The sequence below is a fragment of the Microcaecilia unicolor genome, chromosome 2 (genome assembly GCF_901765095.1).
Source record: "Microcaecilia unicolor chromosome 2, aMicUni1.1, whole genome shotgun sequence".
Taxonomy (NCBI): Eukaryota; Metazoa; Chordata; class Amphibia; order Gymnophiona; family Siphonopidae; genus Microcaecilia; species Microcaecilia unicolor.
Genome location: NC_044032.1, coordinates 458,758,316 through 458,782,175, shown reverse-complemented (window position 1 = coordinate 458,782,175; position 23,860 = coordinate 458,758,316). Strand labels below are relative to the sequence as shown.

Sequence of the window (23,860 nt, the reverse complement as noted above, 5' to 3'; positions counted from 1 at the left end):
AGGTACAAACTTAGATTGTGAGCCCTCCTGGGACAGAGGAATATCCAGGGTACCTGAATGTAACTCAACTTGAGCTACTACTGAAAAAGGTGTGAGCAAAATCTAAATAAATAAATATCGAGCCCAGTATTCTGTTTCCAACAGCACCCAGTGCAAGTCAGAAGTACCTAGAAAGATTCCAAAAGAGTAAAATAATTCTATGCTGCTTATCCCAGGAATAAGCATGGAATTTTCCTGAGTCCCCCACCCCCTTTAAGAATGGTTTATGGACTTGGAACTTGTCCAAACCATTTTTAATACCCTGCTATGCTGACTAACTTTACCAAATTTTTTGGCAGTGGATTCCAGAGCTTAGTTACACATTGAGTGAAGAAATGCTTTCTCTGATGCACCACTTAGTAACTTTGTGTGCCACGTGTTTGTTTGTATCTTTGGAAAAGAGCAAACAAGCAATTTACGTCTGTCCGTTCCACTCTACTCAGAATTTTATAAACCTCTATTACATCTCTCTGTTCCATTCGATTCAGGATTTTATATCACCCCTCAGCCTTCTCTTTTCTTAGCAGCAGACGAATCCAGAGACTTGGTGATTTGGAGGCGAGGATAGTGCTGAGCAGACCTATACGATCTGTGCCAGAGGCGGGACTGGTGGTTGGGAGGCGGGGATAGTGTGGGGCAGACTTATACGGTCTGTGCCAGAGCTGGTGGTGGGAGGCAGGGCTGGTGGTTGGGAAGCGTGGATAGTGCTGGGCAGACTTATACGGTCTGTGCCCTGAAGAGGACAGGTACAAATCAAGGTATGTACAAAACGTAGCACATATGAGTTTATCTTGATGGGCAGACTGGATGGACCAGGCAGGTAATTGGAACGAAGGCCAGACTAACTTCATGGACTTCATTTCAAACACATGTGTAACCAACTCCAATTGTGCTAGTATTAGGAGACATCAACCTTCTAGTGGTGCGGCCATTTTGTCCAACAGCCTGGCTAACAAACCGAGCAGGGTTATGCAACCGAGTGAGTGGTCACTCAACACGAGCTTTGCCCTTGAGGTCTTCTGAGTGTGGGATACTCCCTTGGTGGCTTTCTTTGCCACTCAGTTCATTCACAAAGTCCCCCAGTACTGTTCAGGCCCAAGACAGACTAGGGTTGGATGCCTTCCTTTTTCATTGAGGGAACAGTCTTCTGTATGCCTCTCATTCCATACCTCTTCATGTTATCAATAGAAATAAAAAAAAAATAAAACATGGAAAAGAACCAACATACCTCTTCATGGAAAGACTTTGCTGAAACTCAAGCAAGACCATGATTCTGATTGCACCATATTGGCCCCAGCATATCTGGTTCCCTTTTGTTCTGGAGTTATCCTTCGAAGAACCATGGATATCGGACTATTTTCTGACCCTCATCGTGCAGAACGAGGGGTCTCTCTTGCATCCCAGTCTCTGGCCCTCATGGGCTGGGTTTTGAGAGCTTAGAATTTGCTTCCTTGCATCTTCCAGAGGGGTGTCTCCAGAGTCTTGCTAGCTTCCAGGAAAGATTCCACTTACAGGTGTTACTCTTTCAAATGGAGGAGGGGTTTGCCATTTGTTGTGAGGGCAAGGCACTAGATCCCATTTCATGCCTTATATAGTCCCTGCTTGAATACCTTCTACACCTCTCTTGAGTCTGATCTTAAGACCAACTCTAATTCTGTAAAGGTTCACCTTGGTGCAATTAGTGCTTATCGTGTAGAGGGTAAGCCCATCTTTGGACAACCTCTAGTTTGCTTTGAGAGGTTTGCTGTCGACAAATCCCCCTGTCAGACCTCCACTAGTGTCATGGGACCTCAACATTGTCCTTGCCCAGCTGTTGAAAGCTCCTTTTAAGCCACTCGATTCCTATCATCTGAAGTACTTGACCTGGAAGGTCTTGGTTTTGGTGGTTGTTGCTTCAGCTCACAGAGTCAATGCTCTTCAGGCCTTAGTAGTGGATCCACCTTGTATAAAGTTTTATCACAACAGAGGGCACCATAAGTTCCTCCCTAAGGTTGTGTTGGAGTTCCATCTGAACCAGTCAAATTTTTTTTTTGTCTTGCAAACATTTTCCCAGAACTCTGCCCATCCTGGCTGAATGTGCACTGCCCATCCTGTACTTCAAGCGAGCATTGGCCTTTTACTTAGAGCAGACTAGACCTCACACAGTCCACCCAACTTTGTTTATTTTGATCCCAATAGGATTGGGGTTCCCATCAGGAAATACACCATTTCTAATTGGCTGGCAGACTGCATTTCCTTCACTTACACCTAGGCTGGGCTGACTCTTGAGGGTCATGTCAAGGCTTATAATGTCGGTGCCATGGCTGTGTTGGTGGCCCACGAGGTTAGCCTCCATTGAAGAAATTTGCAAGGCTGCAGCATGGTTTTCTGTCTACATGTTCACATCTCACTACTGCCTTGAGCAGTATACCCAATGTGACCTTGTGTTTGCACAGATGGTACTGCAGAATTTGTTTGGTGTCTAGAATCCAACTCCACACCATAGGCCCATTTTGTTCTGTTCCATGATGCACTCATACAGTTTTCAGGTTAAATCTGTATTTACTATGTTACTATGTTGATCTCGCCATTGTGAGGTTCAATTGACCAATGTTTGTTGTTTTCGGTGAGCCTGGTAGCTAGGGATTCCCACATTTGAGAATTATTGGCCTGCTTGTCCTCGGAGAAAGTGAAGATACTTACCTGTAGAAGGTGTTCAAGAACATCAGGCCATATATTCTCAATATTCTCCCTCCTCCCTTTCGAGTTGTTCTATTTCATTGTTCTGGTGGTTACGAGTTCTCTGAGTACAAGCTGGCTGCTTGTTCTCACAACTGGGTTGACATCCGCGTCGGCCCAGGAAGGGGCAAACGTTTTTCAGCAAAAATATAAAACTTTGCCAGAGTCTTCTGGCACGGACAACTTCCCGTCGCGAGCGTGCTTCCTCAGTTCTTTTTTGTCCAGATTAGGTGACATTTTTTTTCGGCTCCTCGTTTTTTGGCCCAGGAACAAGAGTCTGAGGACATGTTTTTGTTTTTTGTTTTTTCTATTTTTAAAAAAAAAATTTTTATTCCTGTAGTTTCCTTTAGTGTTCTTTGGCCTATTATTAAGTGTGGTTGGGTTTTCCCCTTTTTGTGTCCTTCACTTTTTTGCCACAATTGCATCGTTTGATTTCGCCGAAGACGTTTTTCCTTCCATGTCATCAAGGACACCCAGCGGTTTCAAACGTTGTACTCTGTGCAACCGGACCATCTCAGGGGTCGATACCCATTTCTGGTGTATCCAGTGCCTTGGGCCCGACCATACCCCAGCCGCTTGTAGTCTGTGTTTTCGTATGAAGAAACAGTCTTAAGCATCTCGAGAAGCCCAATGTGAAAAGCTTTTTGGGGTGTGGTCCGGTCCCTTGACAGCGACATCAATACCAAGGTTGACGGCGTCACAGAGTCGACATCGAGAGGAGCATCGATGTCTGAAAGAGAGGTAATAGATGCCCCGAGGCCACCATGCTGAGAGCAGTGAGGCGTCGAGTGGGTCTCCACCTGCCTCGAGGCCTCCTGTTATGCAGGCCCCCCCAGGATCGACTTTTGTAGGGCCTGGCCTCAAGGAGATGTGAGGATTCCACGTCCTGCTCATCGGTACTGAGGAGTGTCGATGGGTGTCGAGCGAAGGCTAAGAAGCACCGTCATCGTTCTCCTTTGGCACACAGTGCCAGGAGCTCTGGGGCGTGGAGAGTCGTCGCCGGAGAAGCATCGGTGTCGAGAGGACCACTCCCCCTCTATACAGGAGATGCCGATGCGTCGATCTCATGACAGCCCGATACCTCCTCCCAAGCCTCGACAGATTCTGACAACGGCTGCTGCACCAACCCCGCAGCCTTTTCCGATGGCGGATCTCGAACGCATCTGGGCCCTGCTTCCAGAGCTTCTGGAGGGATTGCGTCAATCTGCTTCGGTGTCGGGGGGTGCTTGCGCCTTCCGTGTCGCCGGCTTCACCGGCGTCTGGCACTTCTAGGGAGAGGTCCCAGACGTCAGCTACCACCCGGGTTGACTCCTCTTCGACGGTGTAGGAAGCTTCACCGCAGTCTAGGCAGGCGTCAACTTCTCGCCGTCGAGGACATTGTTCTTCGGCGTCGAGGCAGGCTCAGTCTCTGAGTGCCCTGAGGGAGGTCTTATCCAATACTAAAGAGGAGTGTTCGAGGGAGTCAGAGGAAGACCCCAGGTACTTTTTTTTCTGATGAGTCCTTTGGTATTCCCTCTAAACCTTCCCCTCCACCAGAAAGGAGACTATCTCCACCGGAGAGTCTGTCCTTTACATCTTTTGTCCTGGAAATGGCTATGGCTATTCCTTTCCCTATGGTAGTTGAGGACGAGCCCAGGGCTGAGATGCTCGAGGTCCTGGATTATCCTTCCCCACCTAAAGAGGCTGTGATGGCTCCTCTACATAAGGTACTGAAGGAAGTCCTTATGCGGAACTGGTCGTTACCTCTGTCTGGCCCCCGTGATCCCGAAGAAAACTGAATCCCAGTATCGGATCCACGGTGAACCTGGATTGATGTGCTCTCAGTTACCCACAATTCCCACGGTGGTGAACTCTCTCCCTCAAGAGAGCCAAGAGTACTAGGGATTATGCCTCCGGGCTCGTCCCCAGGCAGAGAAGCTTAGGACTCTTGATTCTTTTGGGAGAAAAACATATCAGGCAGCTATGTCGCAGCCAAAATTCAATCTTACCAGCTCTTCACGAGCATCACTTGAGGAACTCGGTGACGGCAACTGTCCAGCTTGGTTGATGCACTCCCTCCGGAGCAGTCCGAGCCTTTTCGCCAGGTGGTCAGGCAGCAGAAGGTGTGTCAAATTCCTGGCCAGGGGTGCGTTCGACACTTTTGATGTAGCATCCAGGATCGCTGCCCAAGGTATAGTGATGCGCAGACTCATGGCTGCGTGTCTCTGACCTGGATCATTCGGTCCATCAGCGGATGGCGGATGTTCCTTGCTGGGGGAATAACCTTTTTGGTGAGAAAGTAGAGGATCTAGTTGACCAGATCAAGAAGCACAATGATGCTATGGATTCTCTCTCCCACCGGGAGTCTTATGCTACTACCTCCTCATCTAGGAGGTTTTTTTTGAGGGAAGAGGAGTGCTCCCTATTCCTATGCTAGGCATAGGTACACTCCTGCTTCCGGCAGCCTGCCCAGGCTCAGTCCCAGCTCGCTCGTTCTCGTTAACAGTGTTCGCCAAAGACCACTGCGGCTCCCCAGGAAAAGCAAGGACTGGCTTTTGACTGGCTCCTGTTCAGCATAGCCTCAGTAAACGTATCCGTACCAGAAAACTTGTGCTTGGGGGGAGGTTACTGTTTTTCCACCATAGGTGGCCTCTTTTAACCTCTGACCGGTGGGTTCTTCAAATAGTCCAGTTAGGATACACCCTCAATCTGGAATCCAACCTCCAGATAATCCACCGGGAGCTCAGTCCTACAGCTCCCAGCACAAGCAGGTACTTTCAGAGGAACCTTCTGCCCTTCTAAAGGCCCAAGCGATCGAGCTTGTTCCACCAGGGGAAGAAGGGCTGGGATTCTATCCAGGTACTTCCTGTGCCAAAGAAAACAGGGGGGATGCATCCCATCCTAGACCTAAGGTCTAGTCCGAGAAAAGTTCAGGATGCTTTCCCTAATCACCCTTCTTCCTATGATTCAGGAAACGATTGGCTATGCTCTCTGGACTTAAATGCTTACCACACACATCTGTATACTTCCAGCTCACAGGAAGTATTTTTCGATTTCGGCTGGGAACACAGCACTTTCAGTACCGTGTACTGCCTTTTGGCCTGGTGTCTGCCCCCATAGTGTTTTACAAAAATGCCTAGCTGTAGTCACAGTGTTGCTATGCAGGACTGGGAGTACATGTGTTTCCTTATCTCGACGATTGGCTGGTGAAGAGCACCTCAAAGGAAAGTGCTCTGGAGTCCATGCGAATGACTATTCAGGTGCTGGAGGTACTGGGGTTTGTCATAAATTATCCCAAGCCCATTGGAATTCATTGGAGCTCTGCTGAACACTCAGCTCGAGCTTTATCTCCCCGAGGCAAGGGCGGACAACCTTCTATCCCTGGTGTCATGGTCTTGAGCATCTCAGCAGGTCACGGCCTCAGCAGAGTTGAGACTTCTGGGGCACATGGATCCACAGTTCATGTAACGCCATGGCACGTCTACATACGAGATCAGCTCAATGGACTTTAGCTTCTCAGTGGTTTTCAAGCTGCGGGGGATGTAGAGGATGTAATCCAACTGTTCACCAACTTTCGTAATTCCTCTCATTGGTGGACGATTCAATCCAATTTGACCATGGTGGCGACCATTCCAAGTTGCTCAGCCACGAAAAGTGCTGACGACGGATAGCATATCTCTTGGGGTGGGGAGTCATGTAGAGGGGTCCACACTCAGGGAGCTGGTCTTTCAGGAAAAAGGTCTGCAGATCAACCTCCTGGAATTAATAGCAATCTGGAACGATCTAAAGGCTTCAGAGATCGGCTGTCCAACCGAATAATCTTAATTCAGACAGACAATCAGGTTGCCATGTTTTACATCAACAAGCAGGGGGCACCGGATCTCGTCCTCTGTGTCAGGAAGCTGTCCAGATGTGCCTTTGGGTTCGTCGTCACGACTTGTTTCTCCAAGCCATTTATCTGGTAGGCATAAACAAGTCTGGCCGACAGGTTGAGCAGGATAATGCAAACCTCACGAATGATCACTGAAAATGGGCGGTCCGCAAGATTTTCCGAGCGTGGGGCACCCCCTTGTTGGATCTTTTTGCTGTTCAGGTCAATCACAAGGTCCATCAGTTCTGTTCCAGGCTCAGGCCCACGACAGACTAGAGTCAGATGCCTTCCTCCTACATTGGGGGTCAGGAATTCTGTATGCGTATCCTCCCATACTTCTAGTAGGGAAGGACTTTGCTGAAACTCAAGCAAGACTGCGGAACCATGATCCTGATTGCACCCTTCTGGCTGTGTCAGATTTGGGTCCCTCTTCTGGTGTTGTCCTCCAAAGAACTGTGGAGATTGGAGTGTTTTCCAACCCTTATCACTCAGAACGAGGGGTCGCTTCTACATCCCAACCTCCAGTCTCTGGCTCTCACGGCATGGATGTTGAGAGCTTAAAATTGCCTCCTTTGGTTTTTCAGAGCGTGTCTCCTGAGTCTTGCTTGCTTCCAGGAAAGATTCCACAAAGAGGTGTTTCTCTTTCAGATGGAGGAGGTTTGCCGTCTGGTGTGACAGCAAGGCCCTGTATCCTCTTCCTTGTCCTACACGGACCCTGCTTGAATACCTTCTACACTTGTCAGAGTCTGGTCTCAAGACCAACTCCGTAAGAGTTCACCTTAGTGCAATTCTCCGAGGACAAGCAGGGTGCTTGTTCTCACGATTGGGTGATGTCCACGGCAGCCCCAGGATCGGAAGATCTTCCTAGCAACAGAGGTTTGCTAGCTCTTGCGTGTCCTGCGTGAATGCGCACGCGCGACCGTCTTCCGCCTGTAGCGCGAACATGCTCCCCAGTCTCTCTTTTTCCGCGGTTCAGAACGGCCATGTATCGTTTGTTCTCTGCCCCAGATTGGCCTCGCTGCGTTCTTCGCCTTTTCGGCTTGTTTCTTCAATCTCTTGTGTGTTTCTTTTGGGAAAAAAATGTTGTTTTCCGTTACTTCGTAGAAGTTTCCCCCGTAAGTTTCCTTTCTTGCCGTGAGCGGCTTCTTTCGCGCCCGTACGGGACTTTTTTTTGGTGGCCTTTTTTCGGCAATTTCGCGTTTGACCTCGCCAGCGCGATTTTTCCGCCCATGTCATCGAAGCCTGCCAGCGGCTTCAGGAAGTGTCACGCGGTGCAACCGGACGATCTTGCTCACTGATAGACACGTTTTGTGTCTCGGGGGGGTCACTCGCCCTAACGCCTGTACTTTGTGCCCTCCAGCTTAAGAAGAGGACCCAGGCGGCGAGATTGGCTCAGTTGAACATTCTGTTCGTAGCCTCGTCCGGTCCTTCGACGTCTGCAGTGGGTCTCCACCTGCCTCGAGGGCTCCTGCTGTACAGGGCCCCCGGGACCGGCCACCTTCGGACCCGACCCCGAGGAGACGTTTGAATTCCATGCCATCCTCTTCGGTATCAGGAGGTACTGCTGGCGTGCTTCGAGCGAAGGCGAAGAAGCATCGCCTTCGGTCACCTTACCGACACGGTACCAAGAGCTCTGGGACACCGGGAGGACCGCTCACCCTCCATAGAGGAGGTGTCGATGCGCGCTGCTCCAAATAGCCCGGTACCGCCTCTGCGCCCCAGACAGGTTCTGGCCCCACTGCCTTGCTCGACAGCCACTCTAAACGAGCGTCTCAAGGCCATTCTTCCAGGAGTCCTGGAAAGGCTGCTGCATTCATCTGCACCTGTACCGTCGAGAGATGCAGCTGTTGGCTCTCCGCCTGTGGTGAGGACAGCGACGTCGGTACCGCTTGCGGCATCAGCCTCTGCTGCCACCCAGGTTGACTCGATGTCGCTGGAGGGAGCTTTCATCGCCGGTAGCACAGGAGTCGTCTTCTCGGCACCACCATCGAGGACTGGTTCCTTGGCGTCGAGACTGGCTCGTCTTCGGACTGAAGTTCGTGAACTTGTCTCAGATACCGAAGGTGAGGCCTCATGGGACGCAGAGGAAGACCCCAGATATTTCTCTGACGAGGAATCTTGTGGTCTTCCTTCTGATCCCACCCCTTCGCCAGAGAGAAAGCTTTCTCCCCCGGAGAGTCTGTCTTTCTCGTCTTTTGTCCGGGAAATGTCTACGGCCATATCCTTCCCAGTGGTTACTGAGGAGGAGCCCAGGGCTGAGATGTTCGAGGTCCTGGACTGTCCTTCGCCACCTAAGTAATCGTCCACTGTTCTCCTTCATAATGTCCTGAAATAGACATTGATGGCGAACTAGACGAAACCATTAACCCCACGATTCCCAAAAAGATTGAGTCCCATTATCTGATCCACAGGGACCCGGAGTTGATGAAGACCCAGTTGCCTCATGACTCTGGAGTTGTGGATCTGGCTCTCAAAAAGGTCAAGGTACTAGGGATTAAGCCTCGGCGCCCCCGGGGCGGGAGTCTAGGACTCTGGACTCTTTTGGGAGGAAGGCCTACCATTCTGCTGTGCTCGTGTCCAAAATCCAATCCTACCAGCTCTACACAAGCATTCACATGCGGAACAATGTGCGGCAGGCCAAGCCTTTTCAGGAGGTGGTCAGGCAGCTGAAGGCGTGTCGCAAATTCCTGTCCAGGGGTGTTCACGACACTTTTGATGTTGCGTCCAGGGCCGCTGCTCAAGGTATAGTGATGCACAGACTCTCATGGTTGTGTGCCTCTGACCTGGAGAATAGAGTCTGGCAACGGATTGCGGATGCTTCTTGCTGGGTGGATAACATTTTTGGTGAGCGGGTCGAACAGGTGGTAGAACAGCTCCACCAGCGGGACACTGCATTCGACAAGCTCTCCCATCGGACGCCTTCAGCATCTACCTCAACAGTAGACGTTTTTTTCGGGGGAAGGAGGAATGTGCCTTACGCATATAACAAGCATAGGTACAAGCCACCTGCCTGCCAGCCTGCTCAGGCTAAGCCCCAGCGCGCTCGTTCACGTCAACAGCGTGCACCGCCTCAGGCCCCTGCAGCTCCCCAGCAAAAGCAAGGGACAAGCTTTTGACTGGCTCCAGGTGAGCATAGCCAAGATAAGTGTCTGTGCCGGAAAATCTGCCGGTCGGGGGGGGGGAGGTTAAAGTCTTTCACCAAAGGTGGCCTCTCGTAACCTCTGACCGTTGGGTTCTTCAAATAGTCCGGCTAGGATACGCCCTCAATTTGATTTTAACACCTCCAAATTGCCCTCCGGAGCTCAGTCTTTCAGCTTCCAGCACAAGCAGGTACTTGCAGAGGAACTCTCCGCCCTTCTCTGCGCCAATGTGGTCGAGCCCGGGGCAGGAAGGGCTGGGATTCTATTCCAGGTACTTCCTTGTGGAAAAGAAAACTAGGGATGCGTCCCATCCTAGACCAAAGGGCCCTGAACAAATATCTGGTCCGAGAAAAGTTCAGGATGCTTTCCCTGGGCACCCTTCTTCCCATGATTCAGAAAAACGATTGGCTATGCTCTCTGGACTTAAAGCATGCTTATACTCACATCCCGATACTGCCAGCTCACAGGCAGTATCTTCGATTTCGTCTGGGAACACGGCATTTTCAGTACTGTGTGCTATCCTTTGGTCTCGCCTCTGCACCCAGAGTGTTCATGAAATGCCTGGCAGTTGTGGCGGCGTCTTTACGCAGACTGGGAGTGCATGTGTTCCCTTATCTCGACGATTGGCTGATAAAGAACACCTCAGAGGCAGGAGCTCTCTACAGTCCATGCAGGTGATATTCGACTCCTGGAGCTACTAGGGTTGTGATAAATTATCCAAAGTCCCACCTTCTTCCAGTTCAAAGACTAGAATTCATAGGAGCTCTGCTGGACTTCCAGACTGCTCATGCCTACCTTCCAGGACAGACAATCTTTGTCCCTGGTTTCCTGGGTATGAGCGTCTCAGCGGATCACAGCTCGGCAGATGTTGAGATTGCTCGGCCACATGGCCTCCACAGTTCACGTGACTCCCATGGTCCGTGTCCACATGAGATCAGCTCAGTGGACCCTAGCTTCCAGTGGTATCAAGCTGCGGGGGATCTGGAAGACATGATCCAGTTGGCCACAGTTTTTCTCAAATCTCTGCATTGGTGGACAATTCCCTCCAGTTTGACTCTGGGACGTCCCTTTCAAATTCCTCAGCCGCAAAAAGTGCTGACCACGGATGTGTGTCTCCTGGGGTGGGGAGCTCATGTCGATGGGTTTCACACCCAGGGATGCTGGTCCCTCCAGGAGACAGGTTTTCAGATCAACCGCCTGGAGTTACTAGCGATCTGGAATGCGCTAAAGGCTTTCCGAGATTGGCTATCCAACCAAATTATCCAAATTCAGACAAGACAGTCAGGTTGCCATGTATTACATCACAAGCAGGGGGGCACTGGATCTCGCCCCCCTGTATCAGGAAGCCGTCGGGATGTGGCTTTGGGCTTGCCGTCATGACATGTTGCTCCAAGCCATGTATCTGGCAGGCGTAAACAACAGTCTGGCCGACAGATTGAGCAGGATAATGCAACCTCACGAGTGGTCCCTCAACTCGAGAGTTGTCGCAAGATCTTCCAAGCATGGGGCACCCCCTTGTTAGATCTTTTTGCCACTCAGACCAATCAAAAGGTCCCTCAGTTCTGTTCCAGACTTCAGGCCCACGGCAGACTAGCGTCAGATGCCTTTCTCCTACATTGGGGGAACGGCCTCCTGTATGCATATCCTCCCGTACCCTTGGTAGGGAAGACTTTGTTGAAACTCAAGCAAGACTGTGGAACCATGATTCTGATCGCTCCATTCTGGCCGCATCAGATCTGGTTCCCTCTTCTTCTGGAGTTGTCCTCCGAAGAACCGTGGAGATTGGAGTGTTTTCCAACCATTCTACTATTTAGATCCCTGTATTGCAGGTGTGGATTCACGTATATTATGAAAAATGCGTGGAGAAAAAAGACTTCAGAAACCACAGGAAAAATTCTCTTTGAAGAAATACCTTTCAAAGTAAGAGAACTCCTTTCTTCAATCACTAGTCTTCACAAAAAAAAACTCCACTCTTCTTATTCATAAAATACTTGTGCATACACCTTTAACAATACAAAAAGGTAGAGGCTATTTATCACGCCACAATTACGGTGAATTTATTCAAAATATTACTTAGCTTGCATCTTCTGAATATCAATTCTTTTCCATGATGTCCAATAATCATACGCCCAACAGGAGAACCCTGTTTCGCCACAACCGGGCTATTTCAAGGGCTGGTATTTCAAACCTTCAAGTTTCAAACTTTCACCCCTCTATTGCCTCAAATTGGCGTCTTTAAACTTCGAATGGCTTCTTCCCTGATGTTGAGAGCGTAGACTTTGCCTCCTTTGGTCTTTCTGAGGATGTCTCCCGAGTCTTGCTTGCTTCCAGGAAAGATTCCATGAAGAGGTGTTATGCTTTCAAATGGAAGAGGTTTGCCGTCTGGTGTGACAGCCAGGCCCAAGATCCTCATTCTTGTCCTACACAGACCCTGCTTGACTACCTTCTGCACTTGTCTGAGTCTGGTCTCAAGACCAACTCTGTAAGGGTTCACCTTAGCGCAATTAGTGCTTTTCATTATCGTGTAGAGGGTAAGCCTATCTCGGGACAGCCTTTAGTTGTTCGCTTCATGAGAGGTTTGCTTTTGTCAAAGCCCCTTATCAAGCCTCCTACAGTGTCATGGGACCTCAATGTCATTCTCACCCAGCTGATGAAACCTCCTTTCGAGCCACTGGATTCTTGCCATCTGAAGTACTTGACCTGGAAGGTCATTTTCTTGGTGGCAGTCACTTCAGCTCGTAGAGTCAATGAGCTTCAGCCTTGGTAGCTCATGCTCCTTATACCAAATTTCATCATAACAGAGTAGTCCTCCGCACTCACCCTAAGTTCTTGCCAAAGGTGATGTCGGAGTTCCATCTGACAGTCAATTGTCTTGCCAACATTCTTTCCCCGTCCTCATTCCTGCCCTGCTGAACGTCAGCTGCACACATTGGACTGCAAAGAGCATTGGCCTTCTATCTGGAGCGGACACCCCCAAAACAAAAAAAAAAAAAAAAAAAAAAAAAAAAAAAAAAAAAAAAAAAAAAAAAACAATTGTTTGTTTCTTTTGATCCCAATAGGAGGGAGTGGCTGTGGGAAACGCACCATATCCAATTGGCTAGCAGATTGCATTTCCTTACTTACGCCCAGGCTGGGCTGGCTCTTGAGGGTCATGTCACGGCTCATAATGTTAGAGCCATGGCAGCGTCGGTAGCCCACTTGAAGTCAGCCTCTATTGAAGAAATTTGCAAAGCTGCGACGTGGTCATCTGTCCACACATTCACATCTCATTACTGCCTGCAGCAGGATACCCGACGCGACAGTCGTTTCGGGCAGTCAGTTCTTCAGAACCTGTTTGGGCTTTAGGATCCAACTCCACCCCCCGAGGGCCCTGTTTGTTCTGTTCCAGGCTGCACTCTCAGTTAGTTGGTAAATTTTTTAGGTCAATCTCAGTTATGTCCTCGCCGTTGCGAGGCCCAATGACCATGGTTGTTGTTTTGAGTGAGCCTGGGGGCTAGGGATACCCCATCAGTGAGAACAAGCAGCCTGCTTGTCCTCGGAGAAAGCGAATGCTACATACCTGTAGAAGGTATTCTCCGAGGACAGCAGGCTGATTGTTCTCACAAACCCGCCCGCCTCCCCTTTGGAGTTGTGTCTTCCCTTGCTTTGTTTTGCTACTTATGGGACTGACGAACACGAGCCGGTTCGGGCGGGAAGACGGCCGCGCAAGCGCGGTGCGCATGAGCGCGCGAGGACTAGCAAAGGCCTTTGATAGTAAAGTGTTCCGATTGGAGGGGCTGCCGTGGACGTCACCCATCAGTGAGAACAATCAGCCTGCTGTCCTCGGAGAATACCTTCTACAGGTATGTAGCATTCGCTTTATGTAAGATTTGCCTATTAGTGTTGCTAGGCATTTTTTCAGGGTCAAGCTGAATTCTCACCTTTCTAGTGCCCATTTCATTTGCTTTTACAGTATTGTGGTTTGTGTATTTTCTTTTTCTTTTTTTCCCCCTGTTGTTTATCCTTACTAGAAACTCTAGAATTTTATTTCTGAACATTAAACCATGAGTTGTAGTTTTATACACATGTACATTTGACGGTCTTCAGCTCAGAAAGTTGTAAGAGGAAGCAGCCATACGTTCTGATTTATTGTTTTTATTTGTATGTTTATTTTGTTTATGTACATGTTTTAATGTTCTTTGTTTAGGTCAGCTATTATTGATAATAAATGAATAATAAGTATTCTTAAGCCAGAACATGATTTGAACCCCAACTCAACTTCTTGGTCAGGCAGACTACTTTTATCACAGACTTCCAACTCGTGCACCTGCCTGTACTGTGGGCTGGGATTTGCTTCCTTAAGTTAATTCAGTTTTCTGTTTCCATATGACAACTAAAAGTCTTTATGTAGCCTTTAAATGTAAAAACTTGGCAGTCGTTGCTGGTTAATTTTAACTGTTGGGGTTTTTTTTTGTTACATTTGTACCCCGTGCTTTCCCAATCATGGCAGGCTCAATGCGGCTTACATGGGGCAATGGAGGGTTAAGTGACTTGCCCAGAGTCACAAGGAGCTGCCTGTGCCTGAAGTGGGAATCGTACTCAGTTCCCCAGGACCAATGTCCACCACCCTAACCACTAGGCCACTCCTCCACCAAGTAGATTTCCTAAAATTTTATCTGTGTTTCGACTGGATTGTCCTTTCTCTGTAACTTACTGCCTCTTAAGCGTATCTGTGCAGCACTGTGCACATCTAGTTGGCACTAGAAAAGTGTTACTAGTGTCCCTGTACACCAAAAAGGAAATGTTTCCCGTAGATGAAGCACATAAATACAAAAGGTGGAACTGTAAACTATTTTGGTTCAATTATCTTATCGAAGGTGTTAATTTTTTTTTTAAGTTACTGAACTGTAAACTTCTTATTTTTTAGGCCTATTTGGAAACCAACTACAAGGAGGCAGCAGTTGCGGCTGTAAAATTCAGTGAAACTGTTCCAGTGCTAATAAATAGAAAACGTGTGAAATTGCGTATAGCAAAACAGCAAAAATCTACAGAGCAGGTAGGTACAGAGTGGGTAACAGTGGGGAAGGGGTTTCTCAATATTTTTTAAATTCTGTTGAGCAGGAGACCTATGGGATGGGATTTTTGATCTAGATCATGCCTTTCTGTTGTACCTAAAATCATGTAAAGAAGATATTTTCCTATCCCCAAAGAGCTTACTTACATTGTGACTTTTGTATCTGAGGCAATTGAGATTTAAATGATTACCAAGGAGCTGCAGAGGATTTCTTCCAGCTTCTCTGGTTCTCAGCCTTATCTCCTGTACCTGAATGATCATAGTGTAGGGGATTTCAACCTGGTAGCAAAGTTACTTCCAAAAAACAACAAGGCAAACGATCTGCAAAATCCAATATGGAAAAAGAAGCCAGCAGATCAATATAACATCAGAAAGATTTTATTGAAGATATACCGCATGTAAACAAATTGCCCGACAGGCCGTGTTTCGCCTACCAAGGGCTGCGTCAGGGGCTACAATAAACAAACAGATTGAATTATAATAAATAAACATCAAATTTAAAATATAAAAAACAACATACTTAAAATATAAAAACATACCACCATAGTTTCTCATATATTCATGAACAAATAGATAATGTATAAGCTATAAAATGATAATAAAATGTTATACATACATGTAAAATCTAAACATGGAGTGGTGGACACATACCTAATTTGAAACCTTCTGAAAGGAGCAACTCTAAAAACGGAAAACCTAAAATATGAATGTAATTAAACACTAAATATAAACATCAAATCATCAATGATAAAAGATCATAATACTGAAAAATTAAAAATAAGAAATAAAAACAAAAATAAATAGCAATATGAATAAGAAGGTTTCAAATTAGGTATGTGTCCACCACTACATTTTATTATTTAATATGTTACACAATATTTTCACATATTTATATGTTCAAGGTCTATTGCTGTATATCAGTGCCCTTGCTTTGCTGTTTTTATGTATATGTTCTTACATAGATATTTATTATATGTGTTGGGAATCGTATACATGCTTATATATATATATATATATATATATATATATACACAATTTTTAAATACATATGCGTTTTTTTGTGATGGGATGATTGATTGATTATTTATTTGTGTTAAGTGGTCCTTTCTATGTACACCACATATTTATTCATGTTTACATTTTACATACATGTATGTATAACATTTATTATCATTTTACAGCTTATACATTATCTATTTGTTCATGAATATATGAGAAACTATGGTGGTATGTTGTTTTTATTTTAAGTATGTTGTTTTTATATTTAAATTTGATGTTTTATTTATTATAATTTAATCTGTTTGTTTATTGTAGCCCCTGACGCAGCCCTTGTTGGGCGAAACATGGCCTGTGTCGGGCAATTTGTTTACATGCGGTATCTACAATAAACTCTTTCTGATGTTTTATTGATCAGCAACGTTACTGCTCCATAGACTTACCAGGAAAATGCATAGGTGAAGTCATATGACAGGGCTAAGAGTGCTGGAGTAGTTCTTCATATGAGTTTATCTTGTTGGGCAGACTGGATGGACCGTGCAGGTCTTTTTCTGCCGTCATCTACTATGTTACTATGTTCAGCTTTAAAGATGTCTGAGTTTGACATCTCTATGCATGTGTGGGAGTTCCCATTCTGCCTTGGTCTACCTTCTCCCCCTCAGTCTTTGTTTAATATTTTTATTGAAAGAAAAGGCAATAAACATGCAAAATAGCATTACAATTTCTCATTGCAATTTTCAAACAATTCCAACTTTCAACTATTCCCTTCCCATGCCCATCCCATTCCTCCTCTCACCCCAAAAGAAAACAATGCATTACAATGCAAGTCTTCCAATAAATCCCATATATCCATCCCTAAAAATATTTAGTATAGTCGGTCTGTTCTTCTAACGTTCCACAAAGTTTCTCTACTACAAGCTCTCAGCTACAGCCTATCCTGCCTTCCCAATCTGGGTCATGAGGTAGCCCATTGTACGCTCTTTACTGCTTGTAGTCTATACCAATACTGTTTCTCTAAGGCATTGCAATAGTCCTGGTGACTTAATACCATTGACTGTACTAGGTTTCGAAAAACGCCCTTGGGAAGAAGGGTTTTACTCTTTTGAGTTTCCACATGGAATGGAACATTTTCTTAGTTGTATTCTTCACGTGGTTTTCAAATGTGAGATTTCGGTCAATGGTAACACCCAGAATTTTCAAATTATTTGAGACAGGTAGGGAGCAGGTTGGGGTGGTTATGGTGTGAATTTATTTGTTGTGTTGTGAGGTGATTATAAGACATTGTGTTTTTTCTGCGTTGAGTTTTAGTTGAAAAGCATCCGCCCAGGAGTGCATGATTTGGAAGCTTTGTTTGATTTCGTTGGTGATTTCCTTGCGGTCCTGTTTGAATGGGATGTAAATCGTGACATCGTCTGCATATATGTACGGGTTGAGGTTTTGCTTGTCTAGTAGTTTGGCTAGTGTCATCATTAGGTTAAAGAGGGTTGGTGAGAGGGGGATCCTTGGGAACACAGCATTCAGGTATCCATGGGACTGATATTGCCGCTTTAGTTGTAAGAGAAGTATGTTACACTCAGGGTGCTGATGCAGAATTGGTCTTGCCCTCTCTCTAATCCAGTGGTCCCCAAGAAATCCGAGTCCCAGTACAGAGTCCATGGAGAGCCTAATGGTGAAGGCCCCTCACGATTCCATGGTGGTTGGCTCTGCCTCAGAAGAGCCGAGAGTACTAGAGACTGTGCCTCGGCGCCCCCAGGCAGAGAGTCTAGGACCTTGGATTCTTTGGGAGGAACGTATCAGGCCACAATGCTCGCCGCCAAGATGCAAACATACCAGCTCTTCAGTTATGGAACTCGGTGAGGCAACTGTCCAGTTTAGTTGAAGCCTTCCTCCGGAGCTTGCTGAACCTTTTCACCAGGTTGTCAGGCAGCAGAGGTTGGCCAGGGGGTCTTACGACACTTTTGATGTAGCATCCTGAGTAGCTGCTCAAGGTATAGTGATGCGCAGACTCTCATGGCTGCGTGTCTCTGACCTGGATCACAAGACCCAGCAGTGAATGGCGGATGTTCCTTGCTGGGGGGATAATTTTTGGAGAAAAAGTAGAGGATATGGTTGATCAGATGAAAAAGCATCATGCTGCCATGGATTCTCTCTCCCGTCGGACGTCTTCTGCTACTGCCTCCTCTCATAGGAGGTTTTTTGGAGGGAGGAGGGAGTGCTCCCTATTCCTATTATAGGCGTAGGTACACTCCTGCCTCTCAGCATCCGGTTCAGGCTCAGCCCCAGCATGCGCGTTCTCGTCAACGCTGTGCGCCTAAGGCCCCTAGGGCTCCCCAGCAAAAGCAAGGACGGGCTTTTGACTGGCTCCAGTGCAGCATAGCCTCAGTAAAAGTGTCTGTACCGGGCAGCTTGCCTGTTGGAGGGAGGTTGATACTTTTTCCACCAAAGGTGGCCTCTTATAATCTCCGACAGGTGAGTTCTTCAAATAGTCCGGTTAGGATACACACTCAATCTGGCATCCAAGCCTCCAAATTGCTCACCAGGAGCTCAGTCCTTCAGCTCCCAGCACATGCAGGTACTTGCAGAGGAACTCTCCACCCTTCTAAAGGCCAATGCGGTTGAACCCGTTCCACCAGGGGAAGAAGGGCTGGGATTCTATTCCAGGTACTTCTTGTGCAAAAGAAAACAGGGTGGATGCGTCCCACCCTAGACCTAAGGGCCCTGAACAAATTCCTGGTCCAAGAAAAGTTTAGGATGGTTTCCCTGGGCACCCTTCTTCCCATGATTCAGGAAAACGATTGGCTATGCTCTCTGGACTTACAGGATGCCTACACTCACATCTCAGTACTTCCAGCTCGCAGGAAGTACCTTCGATTTCAGTTGGGAACTCAGCACTTTCAGTACTGTGTACTGCCCTTTGGCCTAGCATCTGCGCCCTGGGTCTTCACAAAGTGCTTGGCAGTTGTTGTCGCAGCATCGCTACGCAGACTGGGAGTGCATGTGTTCCCTTATCTCGACGATTGGCTGGTGAAGAACACTTCGGAAGCAGGGGCTCTACGGTCCATGCAGATGACTATTCAACTGTTGAAGCTACTGGGGTTTGTAATAAATTATCCCAAGTCCCATCTTGTTCCAGTGCCGAAATTGGAGTTCATTGGAACTCTGTTGGATACATGGACGTCTCGAGCTTATCTTCCCCAGGCAAGGGCAGACAATCTTCTAGCCCTAGTGTCCTTGGCTCGAGCGTCTCAACAGATCACAGCTCGGCAGATGTTGAGACACTTAGGGCACATGGCCTCCACGGTTCATGTGACTCCCATGGCACGGCTTCATACGAGATCAGCTCAATGGACCCTAGCTTCCCAGTGGTGCCAGGCCACAGGGAATCTAGAGGATGTGATCCATCTCTCACCGACTTTTGCGGTTCCCTTCAGTGGGGACCATTCAATCCAATTTGACCTTGGGACATCCATTCCAAATTCCTCAGCCACAAAAAGTGCAGACGATGGATGCATCCCTCCTAGGGTGGGGAGCTCACGTAGGTGGACTTCACACTCAAGGGGTTTGGTCCTTTCCGGAAAAGGGTCTTCAGATCAACTTCTTGGAATTGCGAGAGATCTGGAACGCTCTGAAGGGTTTCAGAGATCGGCTGTCCAACCAGATCATCCTAATTCAGACAATCAGGTTGCTATGTATTACACCAACAAGCAGGGGGGGCACCGGATCTCACCCTTTGTGTCAGGAAGCCGTCCAGATGTGGCTTTGGGCTCACCAGCACGGTATGTTTCTCCAGGCCACATATCTGGCAGGTGTAAACAACAGTCTGGCCGACAGGTTGAGCAGGATCATGCAGCTTCACGAGTGGACCCTCAAAATGGACGTCCGCAAGATCTTCAGAGCGTGGGGCACCCCCTCGGTGGATCTTTTTGCCACTCAGACAAATCACAAGGTCCCTCAGTTGTGTTCCAGACTTCAGGCCCACGACAGACTAGCGTCAGATGCCTTTCTCCTACATTGGGGAATAGGCCTTCTGTATGAGTATCCTCCCATACCTCTAGTAGGAAAGACTCTGCTGAAACTCAGGCAAGACTGCAGAACCATAATTCTGATTGCACCTTTTTGGCCCCGTCAGATCTGGTTCCCTCTTCTTCTGGAGTTGTCCTCCGAAGAACTGTGGAGATTGGAGTGTTTTCTGACCCTCGTCACCCAGAATGAGGGGTCACTTCTACATCCCAACCTCCAGTCTCTGGCTCTCACGGCCTGGATGTTGAGAACTTAGAAGTCGTCTCTTTAGGCCTTTCAGAGGGTGTCTCCCGAGTTTTGCTTGCTTCCAGGAAAGATTTCATGAAAAGGTGTTATTCTTTTAAATGGAGGAGGTTTGCCGTCTGGTGTGACAGCAAGGCCCTAGAAGGTAGAGAAACTTTTTAGTAGTGCCAAAAACAAGTGCCAGAGCCGGTGGTGGGAGAGGCGGGACTGGTGGTTTGGAGGCGAGGATAGTGCTGAGCAGACCTATACGATCTGTGCCAGAGCCGGTGGTTGGGAGGCGGGGATAGTGCGGGGCAGACTTATACGGTCTGTGCCAGAGTCGGTGGTGGGAGGCGGGGATAGTGCTGGGCAGACTTATACGGTCTGTGCCCTAAAGAGGACAGGTACAAATCAAGGTATATACAAAAAGTAGCACATATGAGTTTATCTTGTTGGGCAGACTGGATGGACCGTGCAAGTCTTTTTCTGCCGTCATCTACTATGTTACTATGTAATGTAGGGATCTGTCCTCCAAGCGCCTGAAGTCCAAAAGCCTCTAAAGTAATTTGTCGAGGGGTTAAAGTATCACCGGGGCTAGGAGTCGCTTTAGCCCCGGTTTTCCCCTTTCTTTTCCCCATATTAGTAGGGGAAAAAGAAAACACTACGAGACGCTTTGAAGTTTAGGAGCGTTCAGGCAGCACACCCTCTCATGGACGCCATCTTGATTGTTGACCCATGTATAGACATTTCAATGCATGCTTGTTGCTCAGTTTATATCACGTTATCTTCTGCCTGGTTGTTGTTATTTTTACTTAAGGCCATCTGATCCACTACGGTCTCTTTGTCATCCTTACCTATAAGGAACTTTTTCTTCCCTGTTTGGGTGATATCCAAAAGATACCTTATCCTGAACCGTGCGCTTTTGAGCGACTGTGGCCCCCCCCCCCCCCCCACCCCCCCCCCCCCCCCCCCCCCCCCGTTTTTAGTTTAAAAGCTGTTCTAGTTCCTTTTTAAATGTTGACGCCAGCAGCCTGGTCCCACACTGGTTAAGGTGAAGCCCATCAGATCGGAATAGGCTCTCCTTCCCCAGAATGCTGCCCAGTTTCTGACAAATCTAAAACCCTCGTCCCCGCAGCATTGTCTCATCCACGCATTGAGACTTCGGATCTCTGCCTGTTGCTTGGGCCCTGAGTGTGGAACAGGTAGTATTTCAGAAAATGCTACCCTAGAGGAAACGGTTTAACTTATCTGTAGCAGGTGTTATCAAAGGACTGCAATAAGGATATTCTTACTCATTTGCCACCTCCCCTTAGAGTAGAACTTATATCAGTTATCTAGACTAATCAAGTCCCGCACGTCAGCGATAAGTGAGAAGTGCGCATGTGCAGTGAGGAACCATTCCACATGGTCTCTGTTGAATGATTTTACCTAAGAGTAAGACTATTCATCCTGTTCTCAAACACCTGCTATACAAGTAAACAAGTTTGTTTCAAACTTTTATTTCTTACTCACATTATCCACCATCAGGGGTGTCTTCCTTATTGCAGATTTGGTATTATCCGCAAAGAGGGAAAGCTTATCATGTAGCCCTTCAACAATATCACTTACCAAAAATGTTAAATAACAATGCAAGAACCCATTCTTGCAGAACTTCTGGTAACATTCCTGCCCTCAATGTATGCACTGCCTCATTTGTACGCAATGTATGTCATGCCTATTTTTTGTCAATATCCTGAAAACCACACTAGCTAAAGGGTACCCCAGGACTGGTCTTAAAATCCCCTAGATTTATTTGTCTTTCTCTTAACTGCACTGGTCTAGTTATCTAGTTCAATGTTTTATTGTTGTATGTGGATCTCAATCCAGGGCTCACCAAATATTCAGCTTCTCCTGCCAATTGTTGTTCAGCAGCAAGTGTTAAAATTTTAACTTTTAGATTCTCAGATAACCTGGAAAATTCCAAATCAATATTTGAAAGGTATTAATCCTCAAACGAACCTCTTCTGGAGACGGGAAGGCGCTAGAACTAGAGGACATGAAATGAGGTTGAAGGGGGGGCAGACTTGGGAAAAATGTCAGGAAGTATTTTTTCACGGAGAGAGTGGTGGGTGCTTGGAATGCCCTCCCGCGGGAGGTGGTGGGATGAAAACGGTAACAGAATTCAAAAATGCATGGGATAAACATAAAGGAATCCTGTCAGAAGGAATGGATCCTGAGAAGCTTAGTGGAGATTGGGTGGCAGCGCCAGTGGTTGGGAGGTGGGGCTAGTATGGTCAGACTTCTATGGTCTGTGCCCTGAAAATGGTAGATACAAATCAAGGTCAGGTATACATATAAAGTAGCCATATGAGCTTATTTATTGGGCAAACTGGATGGACCGTACAGGTCTTTTTCTGCTGTCACCTACTATGTATGTTATGTATTCATTATTTGTGTCTTATGGTTAATACAGTGTTTTGCATCAATATGTACGTAACTGATATTCTTTTAGGAGAGAAAATCTAAGGAAGATGGACAGAACAAAATGTAAGTGAAAATTTATTATTATCAGGGGGCTTTCTATTTTTGCTTTACAGAAGAATTTGATACCTGCATTTGGAGTTAACTCTGGCTGCTGTTTTTGCCATGTGTTAAGCTTATAGTATTTTATTTATTTTATTTATTTTAGATTTATATATAGTAAATTTCAGTACATTTCTCTTTTGTGTTGTCATTTTTCTTCCCTTTGGGGTGGGTTGGACTAGATATTTGTTTTGAGAACATGAAATGAAGGCCTTTATGCTGCTTTTGCCATTTTGCTACCTACCAAGAAATAGCATCTACCAGAATCAGGGCCCAATGCTCAAAAGTAGACATGGGTGCTAGAGACCATTAGTGCCGGACTAGCACCCATGCTTGCCAGCACACCAAGCTCAAAGGCCTCCACTGCGGGAATTAGCAAGCGCACCGAGGGATAGTGCATCAAGAATGCAAATGCATACTCATGAGCCAATTCCCTATTCTTCCCAATGCTCAGTAGGCAGCGTGCCAACAAGGGCATTCCATTGCAAAAGGTTGTGCCAAGCTGTGGGGGAGGAAAGGGAGACTGTCTGCCTCTGTATAGCTACTAGGAAGTTAACAAATATCTTTGTGTGCATTTCACACTGCATACTGAAAAATGTACAAGGTTAGTACTTCTACTCGTTGTGTGAAGCTCCATTTGTTCTGAAATTGTTCCTTACTGTGAAGTACTGTCTCAACAGCTTCTATGGAAGGATGTGTGGAGGGTGCTGCAGGCTCAGTCCCGGGGCGAAGGTAGCAGGGAGGGTGCTGCAGACTCAGTCCTGGGGCAAAGATAGCGGCAAGTAGCTCTGTACCTCCTCTTCTTCTACACCACCCCCCCCCCCCCCCCCACCCCCCACCCCCCCCCCCCCCCACCCCCCCCCCACCCCCCCCCCCCCACCCCCCCCCCCCCCCCCCCCCCCCCCCCCCCCCCCCCCCCCCCACCCCCCCCCCCCCCCCCCCCCCCGGTTCTTATGGCATGTGCTCAAAAGCTGTGTTTAACGTACAACTTACATGCGCCAGGGCATCATCCTACCCTTAACTCCCCCCAAATTCTCTCATTCTCACACTGAGCACACTTAAATTTCCATGTTAGTGTTGAGCATGAGGGAGCTGCTCAGACGCGCTGACTGGGTGGTATTTCAGTGCCAGAGTTTTGGTCATCGGTCTGCATGTGCACTGGAACTCCATGCTGTATAGTGTAATGCTATGTTTTCAAATAGCATATTTATTTTGACATTTGCGCACAAGAAGGAAACACTAAATAAATCACACAATATA

General features: G+C 47.3%; 1 protein-coding gene across 1 annotated transcript in view; it reads left to right on the top strand.

The window, feature by feature from the left end:
- The window catches only part of ZNF638 (zinc finger protein 638), a 426,212-nt gene that overhangs the window by 168,062 nt on the left and 234,290 nt on the right, over positions 1-23,860 (top strand). The window contains exons 8-9 of the mRNA XM_030192174.1: positions 14,654-14,782; positions 22,530-22,564. Of these exons, the coding sequence (XP_030048034.1) occupies positions 14,654-14,782; positions 22,530-22,564 (164 nt within the window). The remainder of the gene's footprint in view (positions 1-14,653; positions 14,783-22,529; positions 22,565-23,860) is intronic.